We start from the raw sequence: 25,899 nt of genomic DNA on the forward strand, positions 1-25,899 counted from the left end.
CACCACTTCCGCTCCTGCGCGCTCCATCCAGATACTCCTTTCGGCAGACATGGCCGCCTCACGCTTACCTCCGGGGACGCTAACTCTAAAGCAGGTACTGTGCGAACAGTCCCCAACGCCCGGCTAAGAGCAGCATTCGGAGATCTGAGCTTTTCGGTCCTCCACCTCTTCCAGAGTGGCCTCTGGAACCTGGGCAGGTCCTGAGCCTGCACCCTGTGATAGGCCCAAGGCCGAGGAGGGGTTCCCTCCGTGGGAGTCAAGGGAAGCGTGCTGGGCTTACTTGGGCACCTAAGACGGGCCAGGCTCTTATTTCTCCGAACCTAGTTGGCTCTTTTCCCCAGTAGCCGCGGCAAAGACTGCTCCGTGATAAATAACAAAGAATTTGAACAACTGCGTTCATTTAGAAAATGCACCTACTACAGCTCCTAGAAGCCCTTTTTTTTGCCCAGCAGTGAGCTCTTGATTTTAAAAGGTCTCAGGTTTGACAGGGGAGTAAGCAAACGCCGAAATGCACTTCTTGCTGCTTTCTGTCAAAAAGAAGTTTTTCTTTGTCCTTTTCAGAATTCCTCAATTCTGAGACAGTGCCTGGTTACAGTTTGTTTTGCTAAAGTAGACCTGGCGATTGTGCAGTTGTAAATGTCAGTTCTCCCCTGAACAGTTCCTGAGAAGGCAACAAGTTCTCCTCCTCTACAGAAGGATTTTGCAAGCAATCCGGCAAATTCCAAATGCATGTGATCGCCAATACTTGAAGCACTGGGCAAGGGAAGAATTTGAAAGAAATAAAAGCGCCACAGAAGAGGTAGGAACAAAATCACGGTGAGAATAGCCTGGCTCTTTTGTATTGATCTGTGATTTTTAAAAATTTAGTAGACATCTTGGAATATAAATGTCACTGAGATGGTATAACCTGGGGAGGGGGTTTATTTGTGATTGAACCCAGGACCTTCCACATGCTAGGCAAGCACTGAATCTCTGAGCTACATCCACAGCTTGATTGTTTTGGTTTTTTTACACTGGGTCTCACTAAGTGGCTAAGTTGCCCAGGCTGGGTTCAAATTTGGGATCTTCCTGCCTCAACCTCCCAGAGTGCTAGGATTATAGGTGCCCACCCAGCTAAGGTGTGTATCTTGATCATTGCTTGTAATGGTACTTATTTCTATTCAAATGATATTTAAAGTTTTTAAATTGTTTTATCTATACAATAGCATCCCTCGGCTTTTATGCTGTACCACATAGTTTTTAGCTTTCCTAATGTGTAGCAGTTCCAATTTCACTATTGACTTTTTGTTATTGTTGGAGTGTACGTATTTGGTGCTGAAGCTGAACCAGAGCTTTGTGCATAGTAAGTCCATGCCCTACCACTGAGCTACACCCATAGCCCACCACTATTGGCCCTTGAATTTTACAAATAGAAAGGTAGAACTGTACCTTAATCGGGTAGAGTGATAACCAAATTTCACTTTCTAATACAGGATACAATCCAGATGATGATTACTCAAGGCAACATCCAGCTAAAGGAGTTAGAGAAAACACTCGCATTAGCAAAATCTTAACTCTAGCATTATTCTGAAGGATTTCCAAATCTTCATGTGTTTTGTTGAGTTTAGGCTTAATGGACAGCTCAAAGCCAAGTCAAACTGTTTGTATGTATAATACTCAGGCACAGTATCAGAAGGCAGAGCATAGTACGTCATAGCAAAGAAAAGCACAGTGAAACAACTGCCTTAGAACTAAGAAATACACCTGAGTTCTGAAAATGTTTCTGGATGGGTCACCGTTTTCATAAGAAGCAAAAACTATTAACCACTTTCCACATGAAAAGATGCTCAACACAAATCATAGGGAAAATTCATATCAAAACCATAATGAGATAGCACTTCACTTTCACTATAGTAGCTATAATTAAAAAGGGAAATAAATATTGGTGATGATGTGGAGAAAATGCTCAGTGGCACACACCTGCAATCCCAGCATTTTGGAACCTTCTTGAAAAATCCTTCTGCATTACTTTTAAGGGTTGTTGAGGTACTTTCTTCAGCTGTGCCATGATTTGATAGCCAAAGGACTCTAAAAAGACCATTACTGGCAAATCTGGATCTGTGTTGGAAAGAAAAGAAAAAGAACTTAATGAACACATTAAATACCAAAAAAAAGGGAAAACTTAAGGCAACTTCTGGATGAAACTTCCATGATTATCTTAATTTTGATGTGGATAGAAGTATATGCTGGAGGAAAATCCTTGCTGTGTCAGGTTCTTCTGCAGGGATAGGAAAAACAAAGAATTTTGAAGAATACATCAGAGACAGCTATATCACAGCCAGAGTTGACTATAGGACACTTTTGAAAGTGATTAAATTTATAACATACAGTTAATGAAAGATTTGGAAGCAAAAGCTTATGGAAGATGCTGGGGTTATCAGTCCTGCAAACTGAAGTCCTGTTCATCAACAGAACAGAGCTAAGAAGCTAATCCAGGAATCTGGCCAACATCTGAAAGATGTAGATACAATTTGGCAGAATGATACACGGTATCAAGTACTGTACAATAAGGTAGAGAGGCATAAACCAATGGTTTGTATGTTAATGACCTGGATTCCCAGAGCCCACTCCTACCTTCCTGTAGCCTCAGAGTTCACAACCCAAAATATTTCTGTATACTTTTCTGAGGGGGTAATTAATTCAAAGTGCTTGTGTGAACGAGGCTTTAGGTTCCTAAATAAGCACTAGTATGTTGCAAAACCATCTGACAGAAGCATTTATGAAGTTTCTGAATAAAGAACACGTTGGAAATATTTTGTGTGGTATGATTGACATGCATAGTCAAACAGTCGTAATAAACCTAAAAGCTTGAAACTAAAAAAAAAAATCCTTTTATGGAGCATGCAGTCAGTAACTTTGGAGGATGGTCTTCCTAGCAGCCGTGTATATATATGAAAAATTGAACATTTGTGCTTTGAATTTAAGATGCAAATATCAGACCCCAAGAAAACTTAAGCTGGGGTTTGTGTTGTTTTTTTAAATAGATAAAACACTAGAAATTGAATTATTTTCCAGGGGCTAAAATTAACAAAATGTCCGTGCTTTTTTATCTTCATCTCTACAAAGCACTTTACTTTGTTCAGTTGTATGCTTTGATTTCCCCTCTGAGTTGTCGTCAAGTCTTCTCATTTGCTAAAGAGATTCATTTTTACATTTTCTCAGCTAAGGAACCACAGTCCTTAAGATAATGGCCAGCATAGAACTGCTGGTTAACACTTTTTTCTGGTACCAGGGATTGAACTTGGGACCTTGTGCTTGCAAGCAGGCGGTGGAACCACTGAGCTAAATCCCCGGCCTCACATTTTATTCATCATGAAGTGATCTTCATCAGTATTCCAGATTAGATAGTTTTTGGGAATTCCCTATAAACTGTACTCTTGTTTGAGAGTTAGACTTTTCTTAAGTTTAAGATGTGGGGGGGGCCAGGTATTTAGCTCAGTGGTTCTGGTGCCTGCCTTGCAAGCACAAGTTCCCAAGTTTGATCCCTGGTACCAAAAAAAAAAAAAAAAAGTTTAAGATGTGTGAATAACTATGCATTTGAACAATAATCCTTTTATAACGAGAAATGGCCAAGTCCATTTTATACATAGCACTTGTTTGTCCCTATATGTTCTCCCCTTTAAAATGGTGCCATCAGATTGGAAACTTTAAATTCATGGTACAGGCAGTGCTGTGGGTGAGCCTGCTGAGACAGATGACTTTGTAATAATAGGAAAGCAGAACATGCCCGTCATTTGTATTACTGCAGTCACACCAGCAGACACTTGTATGAGATCAAAGACAAATTGTCAGTCTGCCAACCTAGAAATCACCATTGGCTGTTTTCCTTGTTTGATTCAGGCCTTTAAGAAATTAAATTAGGATTAAGTTTATGAGTTTTGTTTACTGAAGAGAGATCACTTTTTAAAAGGGCTTTACTCAGTCTTCTGTATCTCATGGGATTAATATTTTCACATTTGACTTAAGGGAAAGAATATTTCCACTTAAAATTATAAATATTTGTCTTATTCACAAAAGGTCTTTTTAAATTGGCTCAACTCATATTTAATTAGCTTTTACAATCTACATTTTGCAAGAGGAACTGTATTTACCATTAGCAACAATTTGTCAAAAAGCATGTTATCTTGGCTTGCACGTTATTTATAGTACTTTTGTTCAATACTTTCCAAATGGTCAATAGTTAAAGCGTTTACAATTACACTGAGAAATCTGCCATGCTATACAGCTGATCTAGTGCACCTGATCTCAACTTTAAAGCAGGTAGATGGATTTGCTCTAAATCACACTTTTACAAATGCAAGGCAAAGTGTGGCTGGGTCAAGATACTCTTTCAAGAACCATAAAATTCATTCAACTACAACAAATGAAACTATAGGCTAAACAAGGTAGTCACGTTTTCATTTTTTAATGAGTTTAAGGTCTGTAGTATTGGGAACAATGTTTGATACTTGGAGGAGACACAAATTCAAGGTGATAAAAATACTAAATGGAAGACAAGGAACATGCTTCTCAGTATATCAACCTTTGACTCAAAAAAGAGGTATAAACATAAAAATATTTCCTTTATTTTGGGCTCCCAAAGTCAAAAGTGAGATTAGAACTAACATTCAGTTTATCACATATATTTAGTATACACAATGAAATAATGTACTAACAATTTTAAAACATTGTAATATTGTACAGCTTTTTTCTGTTTTATATCACTTTTCCCCACAGGTATTGAAAGTTTCAGCTTCAAACTGAAATACAGCCTACATGGCAAGCTATAAATTGCTAATAGTTCTGTTTCTTCAGAAAAATAAAGTTGGAGCATTTGTAGCAGATAGCTCAGGGGCAAAATACGGGAAAATACACACTAGACCTGCAGTTGTTTTCATGATGCTAAGGAACAAAAAAGACCTGACAGAGTTGTTGAAATTGCAACACTATTGTGTTGGTCTTCACTGACACTTGAGCCCACTGAGTAGAAAGCTGACTAACTCTGTTCTGTTTGCCGCTTCTCTTGGTTTTCTCTTTTGTGACAGAGCACCAAGAGACATCCTTGTAGACTGCTGGACTAGGTCCATTTGACCTTTCTAATTCCTCTCTCATCTCTTCCCTAGCTGTGACTTTTGACAAAAATACCCAGTTCACAGTGATAAGCTAGCTCCCTGCTCCTAATGGACAGGAGGTATATAACCAAAATACTCCCACCAAAGCACTTTATAGTCTAGCCTTGATGGTTCAGTTAAAATTGATTTCAGCATTTCACGAGGAAACCTTGAGGAAAGAAAATGTTCTGATAAGTAAAAATAACGCCTGCTTGGGGCATGACTTAACTCATCAGGATTTTATCTCAGAATGTTAGGCAGGTCCCAGTAAATCAGTAGATATTGAGGAATGATCCTACAGAAATTTTTGATGTCTTGGGAATAGATTTAGAAAACTGAAGATACCACCTAGCTCTACAAAACTGTGATTCTACATTAAGAACAGATAGTGAAATGAAAAGAGTGAACAGCCCCTAGATGATCAACCCAATGAGCTGAAGAACTTCCCAACCGTGGATCTGAGAAACATGACAGCTCATGGCACATGACATCAACTTTAGATCACATGCATTTCATCTTCAGCTTTAACAGTGATACTGAATTATATTTTTAAGAAATGTTTATATCCGTGGATTGTCACTATCAGAAAAACCCCAAAACTGTGAGCTTGACAAAGGGACTAAGAGCATACTGTTTTTCAGGGTATTTCCATGTCAACAAGTCATTTTTCTTTGGCTCAATAAGCACTATTTTATTCACAATTATGGCCAATAGTTAACTAGTTTCCTGTTTATAGAAACAGAATTGAAATTTCTATCATATGTGAAATTTTGAGGACATTGATAAAATCTCACATTTCAAAGAACAAAAACCTTGAAAGATAATTAAATCCAGAGTTTCAGCATAACCAAGCTGCTTTGACAGCCTTTTCCCTGTGTTCATTTCATTGCTACCAAAGTAAAGTCTTAAGGGCTCCATCAAGCTGGGGAGATTTCAAGCTAGTCACTGACATGAACATGGCATAAACACAGTCATTACAAACCCATAGAAAGTTTAAGGTTCTTTAGTGATAGAACTCAATTTAAAATGAAATACTTTAAAGGAATATTCTTTAAAAAATATTAAAGTAGATCAATCTCATTCAGAAAGGTACTCTAAGGTAATTAGGTTTATGAGTGGATTATAGAAGTTTCAGGTACTTGTTACATGAATGTTCTTTCCATTAATCTGCTATCATTGATTTTTTTTGGTTGAAAATACAGTAACCATAATGAAGTCATTTGAAATTTTCTCATTTTAGCTAATTATTAACATTTCCAGTCCTGTTAGCCAATTACTCATCATTTAATCTCTTGACATTTCAAAAAATTAAGATATACTGAATTATGACATCATGAAAATCTCTTTCCCCTCAAAAATCTGTTTGGTAAATTTTCACCTGGTTAAAACACCATTTTGAGGATTGGGTTCTGACAAAGTGGGTTGAGCACATCTCAGAATTACACTTCTCTTATAAAGACACTCTTGTCTAGGCACAGCAGGTGTATTCATATGAATGACTCATTGAGTTTGCAAGGATTTAATTTTCTTGCTTTTGACTTATAATTTCACACATGTTGAATTTAAGGGTTAAGGTTTAGACTTCATTCTGTTTCTTAGTTTGGCTTGCTTAATCTGAACTTTTGACCTTCAGATGAATCTGGACTGAGGTTTAGGGCTTGTATTGAAACCTAATATAGCAAGCTTCCCCTGGTTTCAACTTAATTGTTGAAGTCTCTTCTCTGTAACTTCAGGTATATGAAGCACTTGTCTGGCATATTTTAGAAATTAATGATTTTTTAAAAGGCATATCTGTTACATGTACAATAATTCACTTCTTAGCCATAGCTATTCTGCAGTTGCAAAGCTAGAAATCCTCAAGAATTCTCTTGTTCTATTCTCCATGTCCTAATTTTCCTTCTGCACCTTCGTCCTCAGTTTAGCAAGTTCCTCTTCTAAACTTTTAATATGTTCTTTGAGTGTGGCCTTGTCTTGCTGGGCTTTCTGATTGGCTTGACTTCGTGCTTCTTCAATCTTCCTTTCATACCACTTTTCCATCTGGGTAGAAACAGCTTCAAAAAAACACTGGGTAAGCTCCAGGGCTTGGGAAGTGTCTCGGACGTGAGGGGCAGCCTGCTCGTTGCCTGCTGCTGACCGCCCACAGGTGCCACTGGGCTGCTGGGCCCGATGCCTTGTCTGCCCACTCTTCCCAGACTTCTTGGTTTGAGTGCCTCTGTTGACACATGGCCCAGCCTGCTGGTCACATTTGGCTGCTTCATTCAAGGGCAGCTGGGCTGTCTGGACCTTGACATTCCTCAGTCTGGAGCCAGTACAGTCAGAGGAGGACAGCTCCTGCTGGAGTCTGTGGGTAGCAGTCATGTTGGGGGCCTTTTCCTTGGGCCTAACCACTTGCGAAGAACTGTCAGAGGCTGCTGCTGGACCTGCTGTCACCACTGATTGATCCACACCTGGTTTCAGAAGGAAAACAGACATCAGAGCAAACCCACATTCAAAACCAGGTGGGGGTGGGGTGGCATTTATTTGACAGTCCTGGGATCCTGTAAACCACCAGCATATTCTCTCTGGTTTTCTTCTCCTTTTTGTCCTTCCCTCCCACTTCATCTCCCAAGATTATCATTTTGGCACATCAGGACTTTCATGGATTCTGTGTTAGCCATAGTGGTCACATCTAAGCCAAATAATTTGCCAGGCTTTCCTTTTCCCTATCTCAATTCTACCTTAGAAGGCTCTAGGTCTCATTTCCTGATATATAAGTTTCTTTCTTTCTTGGTACCAGGGGTCAAACTTGGGTCCTTGCACTTGTGAGGCAGGCGGTGGAACCACTGAGCTAACCCACCCAGCCCATTTCCTGATATATAAGGATGACAGCTCAACATGTGTCTCAAAACAGAATGGACATCTATAAGAAAAAATAATCCCACTCTGATTTCTATAAAATCTATGGGCTAATTCCTTGTCCTGAGCTCCATTTTGTAAAGTGGTCCTACTCCATATACCCAAAGCTCCATGACAAGCCCCATGACTAGTCTTAGCATGAAAACTGTCAGGATGTTTCCCAGTGTTGTTGGCACAAATAAGATAAAACTATGTTTCCAGAAATGGCTGTGATAACAAAACATTTTATATATCCAGGTGCTCCTGTAAGCTTAGTTATCAAGGCTCTGAGTGGCCTCAAAATTATCACCATTGAGTCAGACATAGTGGCAAACATATGTAGCATTCTGGGAGGTTGAAGCAGGAGGGTCATAAGTTTAAGCCTCACCTGGGCAATTCAGTGACTTATTGAGATACTGTCTCAAAAAGGGGGGGGGGCTGGGCTGAGGACATAGTTTATTGCAAAGGACCTGGGTTTGGTCCCAGTACCAATAAAAGAAATGACCATTTGGAGTAATCACTAATGGCTAATATAAAGATGCTTTGCTTTAAGTTAGACAAAAGTAAAGGGCCAAGCAAGGAGAGGGGAATGGGGAAAAGGACACAACAGACAAAGGAGAAAGCCCTGCTGAGGAGACACATGGTCATTCATCACTTCCTCTTTGGGGTCCACTCCAACCCCATCAACATTGTACTGATCAACCTGATGTACTGCTAGTGTTGACCAACAGTTTTATTCCTTCATTTAAATATGCTTAAGCCCTGGCCTTCAAGGCAGAGGAGAACAAGATCTGGGGGGCTCCATTACCTTCAGGCAGAGAGGCTCTCTCTGTACATGGGTTACCTGTAGAGGAGTCACAAGTAGATGGTGTGGATTTAGCCCGGGAGGTCCTAGAGTCCCCAGTAAGCTTCAGCTCTAGATTCTGAATCTTCACCATGCACCAAGTTTTTAACTCATCCACCAAGGACATCTAAAAATAAGTAATTAGTACACAAAAAATCAAGTGAATTTGATATGTAAATTCTGAAAGTATTAAGAAGGAACTTTTGAGTTATGATAATTGAGGTTACCATTTTGATAATTCTAAAAGCTGTGGATTACCCATTCACCCACAAGCCATACCTAGCACCCAAACCATGAGCTATCTATAATCTTCATTAAGTGACTTAGAGCCACCTTAAACTCAAATGCCCCGATCTTTCAAACCAAACATTTTTGGCTGCTTAGAAGCATAAACCCTCACAAACTCCATATCTTTTGTTTCTGAGTAAATGCCTTCAGGGCAGGGTCCATATCTTGTTCAACAACAATGTACAAGCCAATGATACATGGAGCTGACTCAAGGTGGGATGACTTTTTCCCCAACATACTTACTGTACCTACTGTCAGCATGTCAGCAACAGACGGAGACCAAATTATAGGTTCTTTGCTGTGAACTTCATTCTGAGGTCATAAAAATAAGTGCAAATGCTTTTTGGAGACTCAGTCCAAGCATTTTCAGTGATAGGTCTGAGTTTTCTAACTCAGTGGACATGTGGTAAATCCTAAGTGAAAACTGACAGCTAATGGCTTTTACCTGTCGTTTCTCTCCTTCATGCTTCTCAGCATCTGAGTGCTGTTGCAGGCGGTTCAGGCACTCTGTCCTTTCTGCTGAGAGTCGCTCAACCATCAGCTTGTCCAAAACACGAATCTAGGATTCAAGGGGAACAGAGTGCACACTGAGGTGATGTAGGGACAGGCCCTGGTCTCTCCACTCTTGAGGACAGAGTCAGGTATTCAGAACAGAGTCCACAAAGCACACAAGCAAACCAACTTCTCACTTCCTTTCCATATAGTGTTCATGGAACACTAGCTTTTCAGAATTCCTGAGCATACTTCTATAAGCCAATGGTCTTTCTTTCTCTTTTTGTTAAAGTCTTAATGGATTTAAGACTGTGAAGACACAGTAAATATACAATTTGAACAATACAGATCTTGTAGGCAAACATGAACATTATTTTCAAGACTATTATTAGGAAAAACTCTCTCTAAGATATGGAGTTATTGCCTTATTCTACCCTTATTCACACAATTATGCAAACATGAACTGATCCCCAAGGGGTAATGAAACAAGCAGAATATTCAGTGAGCAGGTATTTTTGGTGCTACATTAAAAGTAGTCAAAGGATGTGTATAAAGGGTGTGGGAAGATTTTAAGGGATTGCTTTACACAGCAAGTGATTTTCATTTTTTAGTCACACCCTTCAGGAGCCTCCCTCCATTCTGACATTTTCTGGAGGCCCTAAAACCTAGCACTGTTCTGTCATAGTCCAAGGAAGAGACTGGAACTACTGTTAACAGGAGCCAGCCCATGACAGCTCACTGGTGAGCTCCTCTCCTGTTGGCAGCGTATTCAGTATGTCATTCCACAAACAGATGTTCAGAAAATTAAAAAAAGAAACACCAGTTCTGGGGCTATGGGGAGTACCTTCTGTTTTGTCTCCTTAGTCCCCATATACTAGTGAACTATTCTCTCACTATTTCTTAGGACCAGCCTATTCCCCTGCTCCTCATCTACTTCCTGTGGAGGTGTCTCTGCTAAGAGCAGTTGTGTAAATGCAGGGTTTTGTTCCTGGATTACAGTGGATTGGCCCAGACCCTGCCATTTGGATCTTACATCCCAATTTTTCACCTTCTTTGAACTGAAGAGAGGCCCTTGGGATCCTAGCGTCAGTCTAAACTAGTCCTTTATGAACAAGGCTAGCTAAAACAGCCTTACCCAATCCATCATAGCCCTAAGATTTTTTTAAAGTTTTTCCACATTTTTAATACACTTAAAAATATTCAACTTTACCAGTAAATAAGGACATGAAATCTAAACAGTAAAATATCCTTAATTTTAAAAAAGATCGTTTAAAAAAACACATTAATACTAAATGATGGCAAAGGTTTGAGATAGAAACTCAGACATTGCTGAGTGGGATATAAATTGGTAGAGCTTTTCTATTAAGTAACTGGCCAATATTTATCAAGAGCCTTAAACATTAACTTTGTATTCAGTTATCCTAATTCTGAGCAAAATCCCTAATTCAGTTATCCCTATCTGAGAAGAAATCAGAAGTTAATGCACATAGATATTCATGATAGCATTATTTATGAAAGTGAAAAAAATTAAAAATAAGTTATGTTGTATTTGTATGCTGGAATATTATGGATCTAAGTACATGAGAAAATGCTCATGACATAAGTGAAAAAAGCAGAAAACAAAATACTATTCTTCCCTAGGCAGGAACAGTACACTGTCATTAAAAAACACACTTTAGGGCTGGGAATGTAGCTCAGTGGCACAGCATCTGCCTGGCAAGCGAGTCCCTGAGTTCAATTCTCGGGACCAAAAAAAAAAGAAAAAAGAAAAACCACACTGTAGTGCTGCATGTCTAAGACACTTGCTACATGAAAAAGCAAGGTGTTTGGGGCTGGGGATTTAGCTCAGTGGCACTGTGCCTGCCTTGCAAGCGCAAGGTTCTGAGTTTGATCCCCGGTACCAAAAAAAAAAAAAGCAAGCTGTTTAATATCTCCTATGGGAGATGGGAAGGGTCTTAAAATGTCACTAAGATTCATATTTTTAGTTTTTCCAATGCACAGGTATTACTTTGCACATTTCTGTATTTTTTTACTGAAAAATCTTACCCATCACACATTTCTTACAAGGTGTGATTGAAAAATATGATGTATGCTTAAATAAAATTATTATAGTAAAAGACACATTGCCATTATTCCCACCTCAAAATATTCCCCTTCGCCTCAAACACTATTTATTATCCTATCGTTCTTGCCACTTTCTGAAGCAGTTCTGAAAGTCTTTCCCAAGTGTCTTTAGTTGCACTCTTGTGGCAGTCTTGATGGGTAATATTATGGATGGTGGTATAATCTTTTTAAGATAATGTGTAAGTTGGGCCAGGGATTTAGCTCAGTGGTTCCACCGCCTGCCTCACAAGTGCAAGGTCCTGAGTTTGATCCCCAGTACCAAAAACAAAAAACCCCAAAACAAAACAAAACAAAAAAAGATAACATATAAGTTATTAGTTGCACTGTCATGGCTGCCCCGATGTCCTGAGTTGATTCAAAATGTTTACCTTTCATGATCATTTTCTTTGGGGAAGAGCCAGAGTTGCACAGTGCCAGGTCTGGTGAATAAGGTGGATGAAGACATACTATGTTTTTACAAGCCTGCCTTATTGGATTGCACTCAGTAGTTGGATTCACTGAATTTTGATCACATCCTGTAAAGACACCCACAAAAGACTACTTCCAGAACTGCCTCAGAAAGTAGGAAGAATGATAGAGCAAGTGTGTTTAAAGTGAGGGAGAGTATTGTGAGGGGGCTTATTGGTAATGCATCTTTTACTGTAATGATTTATAAAAATTTAAACATTTGATTATCCCTTGTATTAATTGCAAAGGGAAAATTAACCTTTACAATGGAGGAATATGTAGGTTACTAGCTAAATAAACCATGTGATCAAACTTAGTATCATTAATGAGACATCCTGATAATATGTACCTGTAGATGTAAGGCAATTTGTAGTTTATATCATTAATTATAAAGTATTCTTGCCAGCATACCTAAACCTAAATAACCATCTAGGCCAGTTCTCAAACTTTAATACACACCAGCATCAGTTGGAGGTCTTGTTAAAACACAGGTTAATAGACTCTAGCCCAGAGATTTACTCAGTCAAATTTGATTCAATTCAAAGACATACTCTTTAATAAATGATGATGAGAAGACTGGCTCTCCACATGCAGAAGATTGAATCTAGATGCTCTCAACCATGTACTAAACTAAAATCAAAATGGATTTTAAAATCAAAATGGATTTTAAAATCAAAATGAACTGTTAAAATAGAATCAACCTGTTGGAAAATAAAATAGGTAAAACTGTAGGAGTCATAGGCATAGGCAAAGACTTTCTGAACAGAACCCCAAATGCACAGGAAATAGTACCAAGAATCAGCAAATGGATCATATCAAATTTAAAAGCTTCAGCACAGTAAAAGAAACAACCAGAGTGAAAAGACAACATATAGAATATATAAAGATTATCTACACTATATAAAGAACTCAAAAAATATACCTACCGAAATAAAATACCTAATCAAAAAATGGGCAAGTGAAATGAATGGATACTTCTCAGAACAAGAAGTACAAATGGCCGATCAATACATGAATAAATGTTCAACACTACTGGCCATTAGAGAAATGCAAATTAAAATGACACTTCGATTTCATCTTACCTCAGAAAGAATGGTTACCATCAAGAAATCAAATAACAAATGCTGGTGAGGCTGTAGGGAAAAGGAACTCTTCTACATTGGTGGGAATGTAAACTGGTACAAGTACTGTGAAAATCAGTATGGAGATTTCTCAAAAAACTAAAACTAGAAATTCCATTCAACCCAGCTATTCCACTTCTAGGTATCTTCCCAAAAGAGTTAAAAACATCCTATTATGGTGATACATGCATACTCATGTTTACAGCAGCACAACTCATAATAGCTAAATCTTGGATGCAGCCTATATGTCCATCAACAGATGAATGGATAAAGAAAATGTGGTATTTACACACAGTGGAGGACTATTCTGACATAAAAGATATACTTGAGTCATTTGTAGAAAAATGGATGCACCTGAGACCATAATGTTAATGTGAGATAAATCAGACACACAAGCTTAAATATCACATGGTTTCTCTAATATGAGAAATTCAAAATATAAATAAAAATTATAGGAAGCAGGGAGATAGATGTTTCTCAAATGGGGAGGCGATCAAGAGATGGAGAGAGGGCAAAGGCAGCAGGTGAAAAAGACCTGCGATGTGTTATGTACATGCACCAATTCTGCACATGTAAATACATACTGCAAACATGTACTAATAAAAAGTAAATTCAGTAGATCTGGAATGAAGCCCAAGAAGTTGCTTCCCTGAGCCCTCCAAATCCATAGAAGATCTGCTGAGTCCAGCGATAACACTTTGAGAACTATTCTTCTATATCTGATTTTCATTTTACAGCAATAAGGATAAAGGGACAATTAAAATAAGACCATGAAGAAACTAACAGACAAATCTAGAATACAGAACATCATATATAAACAATTGGCCTTTATATGTAAAAGAGTGAATATCATGGACAGAAAAATGTGGAAGAAGGAATCAGGGACTATTCCAGATTAAGAAAGGACAGAGACCTAACAGTCAAATACTCAAAAAACCTTTACTTTGCCTAGACTGGGATTAAAAACAAACCTAGTTATTAAAAAAAAATGGGGAATAACTGAGAGAATCTGAAGGTAGACTAGATACCACACAATTATTTTAATTTCTCAGGTATGATGAGTGTGTTGTAATGAAGGAGAAAGTCTTTATTCTTCATCAGTGCACTCTGAAGTATTGAGAGGTAATCTGTCACAACAATCTGCAACTAAATCTCAAATAGTTCAAGAGGAAAAAATAGCCTGGAAGTCACAGAGACAAAGCAAATATAGCAACCATTAGTTTGTTTTTTCAGTTTTTCTGTATATTTGACAATTTTCCAAATAAAAAGTTGATAAACAAAAAAACTATAGACCTGATTATTCTAATTTTGTGTACAACCAGGAAGGGGTGTAGGGCACGCTGACATGTAAAAAGACTGAAACCTCAAATATTCAGTGTTTTCTCATCACAGTGGGCTTATAGGTGATTTCCAGTTTTCACCTTTTATATAACCAGAAGCAATTTAAGCCCCTTCTTAAAAATTCTAAATATACCGCTTCCTCCCTGACAGCTCATCGGACATTCTCAGGGCAGAAGGGTGTGCTAAAGCCACTCCCCTATCTCCCTTGGAGACAAGAGGATTGGTGCTATGGATGGAACCCCAGGCCTTGTGCACATTAGGCAAGTGCTCTACCTCTGAGCTTCAGCCCCAGCCCCTAAGTATTTGATTTCATTTTCTGCCAGAACTCAAGGTGGTCAGGAGGCCCGACTGCTTGCTTACTTGGTGCTGGGTCTTATTCTCCATATGCCCCAGCTTTGTATTCATTTTATCCTGAACTGATCCCAGCTCTGCTTTTATCTCCTCCACAGTTGCCTCCAACTGATTCTCCAGCTTGTTGATTAGAGGTTCACATCGACAACCATTTATTGGTGCCTAAGAGGGAAATCAAAAAGCAATCAAACTCTCCTTCATTCCTTCAACAAATGTTTTGAGCATCCACTATGTGCCAGGCAGAGTATCAGGGAGATATAAGTGATAGAGGAGACAGATTCATCCTGTCCTCACTCTGGAATGTCCTACAGCCTGAGCTTTGGACTCAGTAGGCACTAAGAAAATTTCAGAGTAAGGCATGGTCCCTCTATCTTCAAGCTGCTTTTATTCCCTAGTAACCTAAAGATGGCAAGAATGGTGAGGCTGTGTAACTGAGCTTCCATCTAATGGATCCTAAGCGGCAGAAGCATCTACTAGGTCAGGGCCTGAGATGCCTACCAGCCCCCTAGAATAGAGTTCCACAGACAACCTTGCTGGTGGTCTCTGGCCCTTCCCCAGCAGGCTCCACAGTACCTGCATCACTTTCCCATCCTTGCCCCGGTACAGTGTGTACAGCTGGTACGCTCTGAACTCATGGGGTGGTGGTGGAGACAAGCACCGATGCCTGCTCTTCCTTTTAGGGTGATGATGAGCATGTGAGTCCTTCTGGGGTCCAGGCTGTTGGTTTGCTGGTGGGGTGAGGTCAGATAATGCTGACACCTGTGAGGGAGAGAGTGCCAACACCCTTGAGCCCTGTAACATCTACAAAAGTGACACCCAATCAGTGGCTCCTATTTCCCCCATTTGGCAAAGAATCTCACACCTTACTTCACTGTGTGGTGTTCTGCTCTAAACACCACATTAGCACGCCCACCTCCTTTCTAGTTAGGCAGGTTTAAGTTCTATGTTCTGGTTCCAAACCAGCCAGCCAGGTGAGGAGGCTTCTCAGTCAATGGGCATGACCAGTCCCAGGAGCTTCCGCCAATCTCCCTCCCAGCTGCTTTCATGTGCCTCCTGACCTTGGGCCTTGACTTTCTCCTCCTGTTATCCTTTGCTCTGGGCTCTGGGGAGGCGGACAGAAAATCTTCTCTGGCTTCCTCTTTTTTGACCCCAGCCTGTTCGCTGCTGGGGGTGTCTCCTGCTGAGACACTTCCCTACAGAAGAAAGAGCCCAGAAACGTGTTCCACCTGCTCCTTTAGCCTTTTTTTACCAACAGAGTAAAGTTGTATGCTTGCACAACTCCATCTAGTGAGACCCACAAGACTTTACCAATGACTAATTTCAGACACAGGGAACACAGCCTGGTGGTCTTAATATATAATGCTTTTCCTGTTTGGCTAAATAATTGACTTTTGTCAGGTCTCAAGTGAAATATATTCTTGAGTCAAATACTAGAATTCCAGGAACCTATCATACACAATAAAGCATTAGATTTTTGATCTTTTGGATTTCAACAAAATATAACCTCTTTCATTCTTTGAACAGAGTAAAAATATTCAGAAATTAACTTTTACAATTTAATATGTACAATTCACATATAGGAACTTAAGAGTCACAATGCCTTTACCTTGGAAATTGAAGAGGCTTTTAAAAGAAACAACAGACAGAAGAGCAAGTGCTTCTTGGGAACATCTGATACGCCAAAAGTCAACTCGATATCTTTGCCTTCCTCCTGAGAGGCTTGAAAGGGCTGTGCAAGCTCTTCTCTAAGTGAGGAAGCAGCCTATGCCAGTGGTTCTCATCAGGAACAACTGGATGACTTTTCAAACCCAGAATGCTGGGCTCTACCCAGAGTTGCTCATCCACTGGGTGTGAGGAGAGGCCTGAGAACCTGCCTTTGTGACAAGGTCCCACGTGACACATGGACACTGCACTTAGAGAAACACTGCTATGCACAATTAAGGGCACAGTGTCAGAGGCAGTGCTGTCCCCAGGGCAGAGACAAAGGCCACAGATGGGGGCTAAACACGCCCATCCAGGGTGCTAGATAGATGGTGCAGGACACACCGAGGCACAGGATCTAGAATCCTGGCAGAGTGGAGGGAGGACGAGATGCAGGAGAAGGCTGGGAACAGTTTGAGGATCCCCAGCGGGGAGGAGGGCATGAGAGCCATGTGAGCCAGCAGAAGAAGCCAGGGCACTGGACAAGTGGGCGGCTGTGGCCGGGCGGGCAGGAGGACCCCCACCTTGCTTTGTGCCACCTCCTCTCTTGGTACAGACTGCGCCCTCCTCTCCTCCTTGAGCCTCTCTCTCCTTTTCCTCAGGCTTCGCCCACGACTGAAGCGCAAGACCTATGGGAGGCAAAGGGTGTTGTTACAGGCCAGTGGTATGTGCAGCGTTGGTGGGAAAGAATTATCCCTGGGCCTAGTGCTCTGACCTTGGGAACTACAGCTGCATGGAGGAGACCAAGTATTCATAGAAAATGAGCAATTCTGTGCCCACTGTGCCTCTTAGGTCTTGTGCTGGGTGCTACAGGGACCCAGAGATGGGTAGAATATTGTCCCCAACCTCAGGAAGTTTAGATTATATGATGATAACAGGAACATAGGCATTTATGTACTATGCCAGGACAGCCAAGTAAGTGTACACAAGAACACCACTCATGAAAATCAGGATACCAATGGTGTCCCCTGGGGTTGTGCAGTGTGACAGCCAGTGCCTGGCAGAGTCTTGACCTTGGTACACTGGACCTGAACTGGCCCATCAGATTTTCCCTTCGCTAAACTGCATGCAAGTCATATTCACTTTGATCCAAATGTTACTAAGGTGCATCCTGAAGCCATTGTTCCAACTGTGGCTTCCAAAAGGAATTTAGTCTTCCCCATACAGTAATGTGACCTCTCTGTGCTCTACTTTCTCAAATGTAAAGTTGTAAGTTGGGCATGTTGGTCCACACCTGTAATCCCTACACTCAAGAGGCTGAGGCAGGAGGATCGCTATGAGGTCAAGGCCACCCTGAACTACACAGTGAGACCGTTTTAAAAAACAAGTAAAACTGGGGAGTTGTTGGGATTAAGCAAGAGTAGTAGCAGGTGACCATCACTGCCAGGTGCCTCCCCACCTGCCTTAGAGTTGCTTAACTGGCAGTGGATGTTCAATCACACAGTACAGATCTTTGACCTGGTAGAACCCTTCAACCTCTGGCCTGTAGTATTTAAGAACATAAAAGGATGCTTGGTCCAAAAAAGTCTGCAAGCCACTGCTCTAAGCTATCTCGATGCTATATTCAGACCCATTTGGAAGTCAAGTCTGATGAAAGCCTAGTTCTAATTGCTCACCTGATTTGTGGACTTTTAGAACAAGACACAGTCCAAAAACCGGGCTGCAATTCACTCTTAGAGCATGTGTGAATTATGTTAATCAAATATGACAAATGATACATAGAGGTCATAAAAACACAAAATAATCATGAAAAGGATTCCCTCCATTTACCATGTTTTCGGCCACTGAAAATAACTTGGTGTGGCTTCCAGCCTCTCAGAGAACCATACTATCTATCAAATGGAATACTATCAATCTTTGCCAGTCCACAGAAATCAGGGAACACTGATCTTGAAGGCTAAGAAAGAAGTTTCCTGTTGGTATTGTTGTGGCCCTTTCAAGTCCATGTTAACTAAGGAGCTGAGGCCAGGGGTTGTTTTCTTTATAGATAAAACAGTAAGGCTGCTTCTGTAACCACAGATCATCAGAAATGGTATGCATAAAACTTTATACATATTCTAAAGTTCCTTCTCTGTGTTTCAAATAAGGCTTAGCATCTACAATTATGTATGAAACTTTCATAACATGTCATCTAATTTATTTGCTATTCAGTACTGTCACAGAAAAACTTAAATTATTTTTAAACATAAACACAAAAAGAAAGCTGCACCAGGAAATGACAAGGCTATTTGCCCTGTAAGTGAAGATCCTTGCACTCTCAAAGACAAATGACAGGTGGATTAAAGATACATCAGCCTTCATGTGCTTAGGGACTTCAGCCACACAAGACTTGATGATCTTCATATGGCTGAGGAGAGCTGGCTGTCCATCAAACTGCCAAATGCTGAAACACCAGTTAAATGTGATGGATTGTGACATTTAGATAGCACTTTGTACTGTGCATGTGCACACACGTGTATGTGTGTTGATGAGGACTGGACCCAGAGCCTCACACATGCTAGGCAACAGTTCTGCCACTGAGCTCAATGCCTAGCCCCACTCTGTACATTTTGATCCATGAGAAACAGCATTTTTCCATCTGGATCTATAGATCTGATTCAATTAATGATTCTTTGCAAAAACAAAAGTCCTGGAAGGATGGAATATTCCACTTCTAGAAGGTTCTCATACCTCTTATCAGGAGTCTATGGATTTTCAGAAACCACAAGGACCAGACCATGCTCAAGAGATTGATCAATTTTGCAAAAGACAAAAATCTTAATTATTCCAGAAACTGCTGGTCATGTTAGGTATGTTTTTAAACTTAAAAATAAAGACCACACAAAATCCTAATCTAGGCTGGAATTCAGAGAATTTGATTCCTCATGACTTTGCCTCTGGCTAATGACTTCACAGCAGTAGCCAGAATTAGATAGGAAATCAGTCAGTGTTTATTGTACTGTGATATAGAACAGCTCCAATCTGTGAATAACCTAAATGTCCAATATTAAATAAATGGTTTCAAAATATTGATACTAATAAAAAAGAACATAATGCTTCCATTGTAGTCTTCCATTATGAAGACTGCAGAATATTGTCCCATTATGGTTAGGATAAAAAGCAGAATACAACAAGGTATATATAATATCGGCCTAATTATAGAAAAACCACCTGTGATAGATAATGTGAAGAGACAAAAAGTTATTTCAGGGCTGGGGATTTATTTAGCTCAGTGGTTCTGCTGCCTGCCTTGCAAGCACAAGGTCCTGAGTTTGATCCCCAGTACAAAAAAAAGTTATTTCAGAATGCTGGTATTATGAATAGCTTATAAATTACTATTACATTTATTTATTGCTATTTAGATTATTTCAACCTCAATTCAAATGATAAGATACCAACCACTATTTTTGGATGAGGATCAAAATACCATTATCCTATAAAAAAGGAACAAAAACTATGGTATATTTATCTGCCCCTGGTGGGTGTTTACTACTTTGTCTGCACAGAATGATCCTCTCCCTCCCACCTTTCTCTGGGAAATGCTTCTTCTCTTTTCAAAGGCCCTGTACCATTTGTTCAAGAGTGGCATTTGTCCAACCTCTTCAATCATGGTCTTCTCTCCTACCATGTTTTAAACTGGAGCACCTTCCCTGGATGAGGAGCTGGGAAACTAAGGTTCAGGAAGCTGGTAATGACAGTGATCTAACTGCAGGGAGAAAATGATCCCCACAAAGAGCTGGACTTGAAGTCTTTGGTTCCAGTCATGCGGGAGGCCCACTATATTCCTACATTTTCTACTGCCCGGCTAAACCCATCAATTCTCTACTGACTTAGTTTCATTTGGCTTCAACAGTTTGGAATGAGGAGTCTCAACAAGTTTGAAGCCACATAATCAATACAGTGGAAGGTACAGTAAATCCTACCTGGGGAGCTTTAGTGAGGAGAAGAGCGACTTCTGGATTGTTGTGGTAGCGGGCAGTCTCCAGCGGAGTCTGGCCTGCCTAAGGAAAGGCAGAGGGGGGACAGGTGAGAGAGGGACACCAGACCTGCAACACCCAGCAGTTCCACTCCTGGTCACACCCAGCATCTGCCTGTGCTCAGTAACAGCCACACAATGGCTCTGCTTTTTACCTCACACCTCGTCACACTTGAGCACATGCTAACTAACACTTCTCAGCAACAGGGGGCAAGTGCGGACCCAGGGTGCAAGAAGTGCTTTAGGAGGCAAAGGTCCAGGACACTGCCCACAGGAGAATGCTTCCTAGGAAAAGAAAGGAGAAAAGGTAGATATCAGAAGGATCAAGGAGGAATGCTCCTGCTGAGGACAACACAAAGTCATCCTAAAATCCATGTAGCAATGACTCTTCTTGGAGAATAGTGGGGAAGAAGTTATGACCATAATGTAGGTGCTAGCTAAGCCAAAAATCTAAGGGCCCCAAGGGCTGTAGCTTCAGCAGAGCTCACTGAACCCTTGGGTCTGTAAGGAGTTAGGCAATAAAACACGCCCCATCTGGATGGAGGTGAGAAAGTCTTTAGAAACCAGGTGTAACTCAACTTACATTATTCACAATGGTCCCATCTGCTCCAGCTTCTAGTAGGATTTTAACCACCTTCTTGTGATTTAGAGCAGCAGCAACATGAAGGGCTGTGTCTCCAGCCTAAAAATCAGAAGAAAGCCTGCTAAACTCCATCTGATTTCAGCCTTCAGCTCCGTAGCCTTTCATTCCTGGCCTAGGGCAGCTCTCCAAAGTCAAATTAAGATTGGCCTTACACAAACCTGAGGCCCTTGGTTAAAGTGTTTTGTGGTTCTATTTAAAGAGATCTTGGAACTATACACGGATCCATATCACATTCTGATTGAGGATTCCAGAAGTCACAGAATAGGATTAAATGCAGGGGCAAAGTTGTGCTGGGCTTGGTTGCTAAAAATGGTGGGGGCCAAAGTGTCACAGAGCTGGGATGATGGGCAGAAACCCAGGGGTGGGTGGGCTTCTCATCCTGGAGCTCCTGGACCCTGTGCCTCTATCCAGGGAGGTCAGAGAGCAACTTGGCTTATGACTGCTGGAGTGAGCAGAAGTACAAATAAGACTGGAGGGGTACTCTCCAGCACTCAGCCAGACACGGGGATCTAAAGGTGCCACAGGGAGTTATAAATCCACCTGAAGCCTTGGGGTGTTCTTTGTTTGGGTGGATACAACAAGAATCAGTGCTCATTTAATACTGTTTTCTATCTCTTACCGTATAGCCTAGAAATAAGTTTTTATATTTTCTTTATACAGAAAGTGTTTTCAGACAAAGGAGGAAAAAAAAAACAATTGCAACTTAGTAGGCCAATTCCAAATGCAAATATTTCAAACAATATGATATCAATAAATCAGACAGACACTGGAGAAGTGAAATATTCATTCTCTCCCCTGCCAGGTGATAAGGCAAAGAGCCTTGATACTTTTTTCACAGGCAGCATGAAAACTCAGCCATCTCTGTAAGAAGTGGAAAAAATAGTTATTTCATTTCTGAGTCACCTAGCTGTGTATGTTAGGGGGAAGGCTCTATGGAAGTGGTTTCCAATCTTGGCTGTATATTGGAATCCACTAGGGAGTTAAAAAAAAACAAAAAACAATGATGCCAGGGTTCTACTCCCAGACCTGATCTCATTGGTCTGCAGTTTCAGTTGGGTGTGAGGATTTTTTTAAAGCTCTCTGGCAACTGTAAGATGTTGCCAAGCTTAAGAAGCTCTGATTGGTGGGGGCTGTAGAGGGGGTTTCATAAACTAGAATCCACTAACAAAGTTATAGAATGACAGGCTTGACTATTAGGTCAGAAAGGGAGCTTTCTGAAAAAATACTATTGCTTAGACCTCAAAAACTCAGAGGTGGGCCTCAGATTTAGCTCAGTGGTGCCACACCTGCCTGGCAGGACCTGCAAGGTCCTGAACCCACAGGTTTGAGCTCTATTAAACTGGGCTGGGATCTAGGAATGATATTTTTAGTTCTCCTGTTGATTTTCATATGCAGTCAGGGTCAAAACACTGTTATAGGGTACATGTATGTAATCTGAACATAATCTAATTTTTAAATATATTTCAGATTTATGTACCCAAACTCAGAAAAGTCAAATAATACATAATTTAGGTATTAATAAATACCAAGACAATTATTTCTTTTATCTAAATGACTACTAAGAAACTTGTACCTTTCCATAGAAGACTATAATAATCAAAACTTCATTTCAAAACCCCCATTACATGATACTAAGTCATGTGTCCCATTTTACAGAAATAAGAGAGTGTAGCAGCTCAAGTAAAAGTGGAAGTACAAGGAACAGAACTCAGAGAAGTCATGAAACTAATTCCCTTCTATGGTAAGCCACGCTCCTGGTGGATTTCCTTTTCAAAATCATGTTATCAACAAAACTCACAATAAGATTTCCCCTAAAAATGTTCAATATGCAAATATGGTGGTAGGAACAGGAATGGTAAGGGTATGCTTTCTCTAGGAGGCCAGAAAAGCCAGGGCCATTAGAACTCAGCGGGATACCCTGCAGGAACCATTTGTGGAGACCCAGATAGGTCAGAGGGCAACATTTCCCAGCAGCCTCTGCTCCCGTTGGAGCTAACACACTGTCAGGCAGCCTTATGTAACGGTGCAGGCACCATGAAGAGGATTCATGCACTGACCTGGTTCTTTTCATGGACAGAACAGAAAGCACTGAGGAGGAGCCTAATGATGGACAAGTGATTATAGCGCGCAGCAACGTGCAAACAGGTGTCGCCTGCCTGCGGACAGAAATCAAACTCTAAGCAGTTAGCAGTTACAAAACAAAACAGAAAAATAAAATGAAAATATCATTTAAAAGCTGGCAGACTACTGTATATTCTTTAAGGAATGTTAACAGGATTATAAACAACTCAACACACAGAAGCTGCACTCTAAGACTTTCAGTCCTATGCTGTTATGGCTGGTGTCTGCACTCCTGCTAACTCTCCACCTGCGAAGAACAACCGTGTGGTCAACCGAATCTCTTTAATGTTTACGAAACTGGATCCCTAGTCTTCACAAGACCTTGAGAAGAGCTAAGGCAGGGAATAAGGATCCACAAGCCTGGCCTCCCCAGCTGCCCAAAAGATCTGGTGTGAAATGAATTAAAGCCAATGGCACTACTTTGGAAACAAGCCTTTCATGGCACAGAGCCACCATGGCTGGTAGGACTTTACCATATGGAGTAAAGTAGCCTGATGCACAAGTAGTCACTGGCAGTAAAAAAGGGCATTCAGGAAAACTCAAGTTCTTCCTTAGTGGGTACGGACTCAACTCCCAGAGACACAACAACAAACTTCTGGAGACAAAGTTGTGATGTTCTCCAGTATTCTCTTGATACTTTGATTTTAGCTGTATGGAGAGAATGGTAACCACTCAGCATAACCCTCTCCCCTGGATTAAGAAAGAGCCAAGCCCAAAGCTGAGGTTCAGAGCATTCTAGATCTGCCTCAGATAAATCTGTCCTCAAATAGGGACAGCTCCAGCTAAGGGCACTGCTAAGAGAAGCCCCAGATCCTCTTCCCAATGCATCAAAGGCATGGATTTATATACAAGAGAGACAGCTTATTTGTGGAAGGTGGAGGGACATTCAGGGGATCTTTCTGGTCAACTCATCAGAAGGATGCCTCAGTACCAATAGGACCTGCCCTGTGTGCAGGCTGGGTAGGGAGCATCACAGGACCTGCACTGCCTGGCATTGCCTTGAATTTGCTAATAGTACAATACTACATGGTGGAGCTTTTCTTAAAGTATTTATGGGTTTCCTAGACTGTCTTGGCCAGACACATGCTACATGAAAACTAAAGGTAAGGAGCAAAGGGAGAAGGATTTTTTTAAAGGAAAAGTTTAGAGACGGGGTACTCAAGTACACTTTTGGGGTTATTTTCCAAGGGGGACACAAGAGAAATAGTACAGAAAAAGCCAATTTGTTCACCCACATTATTTTTCAGGTCGGCGCGGGAGCCGCCCAGCAGGAGGATGCGCGTGCTCTGAGAATGGTTGTTCTGGCAGGCCAGGTGCAGAGCTGTGTTCCCTGCCTTGGAGAGAGGCAGAAAGAAGGGAGGACACATTAGCGACATGCTTCTGCACAGACCTGCACACTTTGCCGAGAAGTGGTCCTCACCCATTGGGAAGAAGTCAGTACTCACTGCTCTGCCTCCTGAGGGGGTCAGGAGAGTGGTTCAGAGGAAAAAAAAATTTTTTTTTTTGGTACCGGGGATCAAACATGGGTCCTTGTGCTTGTGCAGCAGGCGGCGAAACCACTGAGCTAAATCCCTGGCCCTAGAGGAAAAATATTGAATGTGGAATGCAAACAAGCAGAAGAGTTCCATGTCACGTAAAACCTTGGTTGTAAGTTCTAGCTCTGTCTCTTACTAGTTGAAAGCCACCAGGCAAAGCTCTTCAAATGCTCAGGCTCCATTCCTCACCTGGAAAGTGGAGCATGAGCCCTCCCTCCTGAGCCTCTGAGGACTCAGAGAGTCTTGGAAGGCATATTCTGAAGCATAAAGTGCAGTAGCACATGGACAGGGCCGTGAATCCCTCTTAGAGATTACTTCCTTCCCAGCAGGAGTATTAGCTGTGGCTACAATATACTACCAATGGTGGAGTAAAAAAGGCAAACAGACCACTTCCTGAAAGTGCCAGTTAACAGTAACTTAGATATAACTTGTAAGCATTTATCAAATTTCCTTTTTTTGTTTTTGTTTTCTTGTTTGAGACAGGGTCTTGCTATGTAGTCTAGGCTGGCCTTGAACTCATCTGTGTAGCCCAGGCTGGCCTCGAATTCCCAGTGATCCTCTTCTCTCAGCCTCTTGAGTGTTGGTATTACAGGTATGTTCCAGTCTTCTTGGCTTTTCTTGTATTTTTCTTGAAACATCAAAAACTGAATGATGAACAAGGTGTCCGCCTGACAGGAAATACTGTAAATGCAGTTGTATCTGCCACTTCCCACAGAGAGATCCTCTTGCTTTTTTGGACTTTCCTTGCAACATGTTACCTCACAACGACAACCAGGGGCAGAATACTTCCCACAGCGATTTTGCAGAAAGAACTGCATAACATGAACACAATTTTGTGATTCTATGGGAACAGGGCCTGCAAGGCTGCAGTTAACCTCTAGAGAAGTAGTAACAAGAGCAGGAAAGACAATAGGAGACTTGGCATCCTCTGAG

At 41.0% G+C, this 25,899-nt stretch overlaps 2 protein-coding genes across 18 annotated transcripts in view; one reads left to right on the forward strand and one right to left on the reverse strand.

Moving 5' to 3' along the window:
• Lyrm2 (LYR motif containing 2) lies at positions 1-25,571 on the forward strand. Of its 2 annotated transcripts, none has more exons than XM_087188005.1 (3): positions 1-94; positions 659-816; positions 24,679-25,571. In XM_087188005.1, exons 1-3 carry the CDS (start codon positions 50-52, stop codon positions 24,719-24,721), a joined length of 246 nt encoding a protein of 81 aa, XP_087044131.1. In that variant the 5' UTR covers positions 1-49; the 3' UTR covers positions 24,722-25,571. The 2 variants fall into 2 exon arrangements, with proteins under 2 accessions (XP_087044131.1, XP_004860260.1); XM_004860203.4 differs by lacking the exon at positions 24,679-25,571 and adding an exon at positions 1,473-2,792 and having other exon boundaries at positions 6-94; positions 659-799.
• Ankrd6 (ankyrin repeat domain 6) overlaps positions 4,429-25,899 on the reverse strand; it is a 190,652-nt gene continuing 169,181 nt past the window's right edge. For 12 of the 16 annotated variants that reach the window (XM_087187996.1, XM_087187991.1, XM_087187990.1 and 9 more), the window contains 11 exons: positions 24,667-24,765; positions 23,368-23,466; positions 21,251-21,349; positions 20,615-20,692; positions 17,237-17,341; positions 16,070-16,204; positions 15,585-15,770; positions 15,021-15,173; positions 9,581-9,694; positions 8,848-8,974; positions 4,429-7,576 (listed from right to left, as the gene is read on the reverse strand). In XM_087187996.1, coding sequence (XP_087044122.1) covers positions 7,017-7,576; positions 8,848-8,974; positions 9,581-9,694; positions 15,021-15,173; positions 15,585-15,770; positions 16,070-16,204; positions 17,237-17,341; positions 20,615-20,692; positions 21,251-21,349; positions 23,368-23,466; positions 24,667-24,765 — 1,755 coding nt within the window. In that variant the 3' untranslated portion in view covers positions 4,429-7,016. The remainder of the gene's footprint in view (positions 7,577-8,847; positions 8,975-9,580; positions 9,695-15,020; positions 15,174-15,584; positions 15,771-16,069; positions 16,205-17,236; positions 17,342-20,614; positions 20,693-21,250; positions 21,350-23,367; positions 23,467-24,666; positions 24,766-25,899) is intronic. The other 4 variants (XM_087188003.1, XM_087187999.1, XM_087187998.1 and 1 more) reach the window with 3 other exon arrangements.

Source organism: Heterocephalus glaber, unplaced genomic scaffold (genome assembly GCF_053883595.1).
Source record: "Heterocephalus glaber isolate CG9 unplaced genomic scaffold, H.glaber_assembly_v1.0 deba00001523, whole genome shotgun sequence".
NCBI lineage: Eukaryota > Metazoa > Chordata > Mammalia > Rodentia > Bathyergidae > Heterocephalus > Heterocephalus glaber.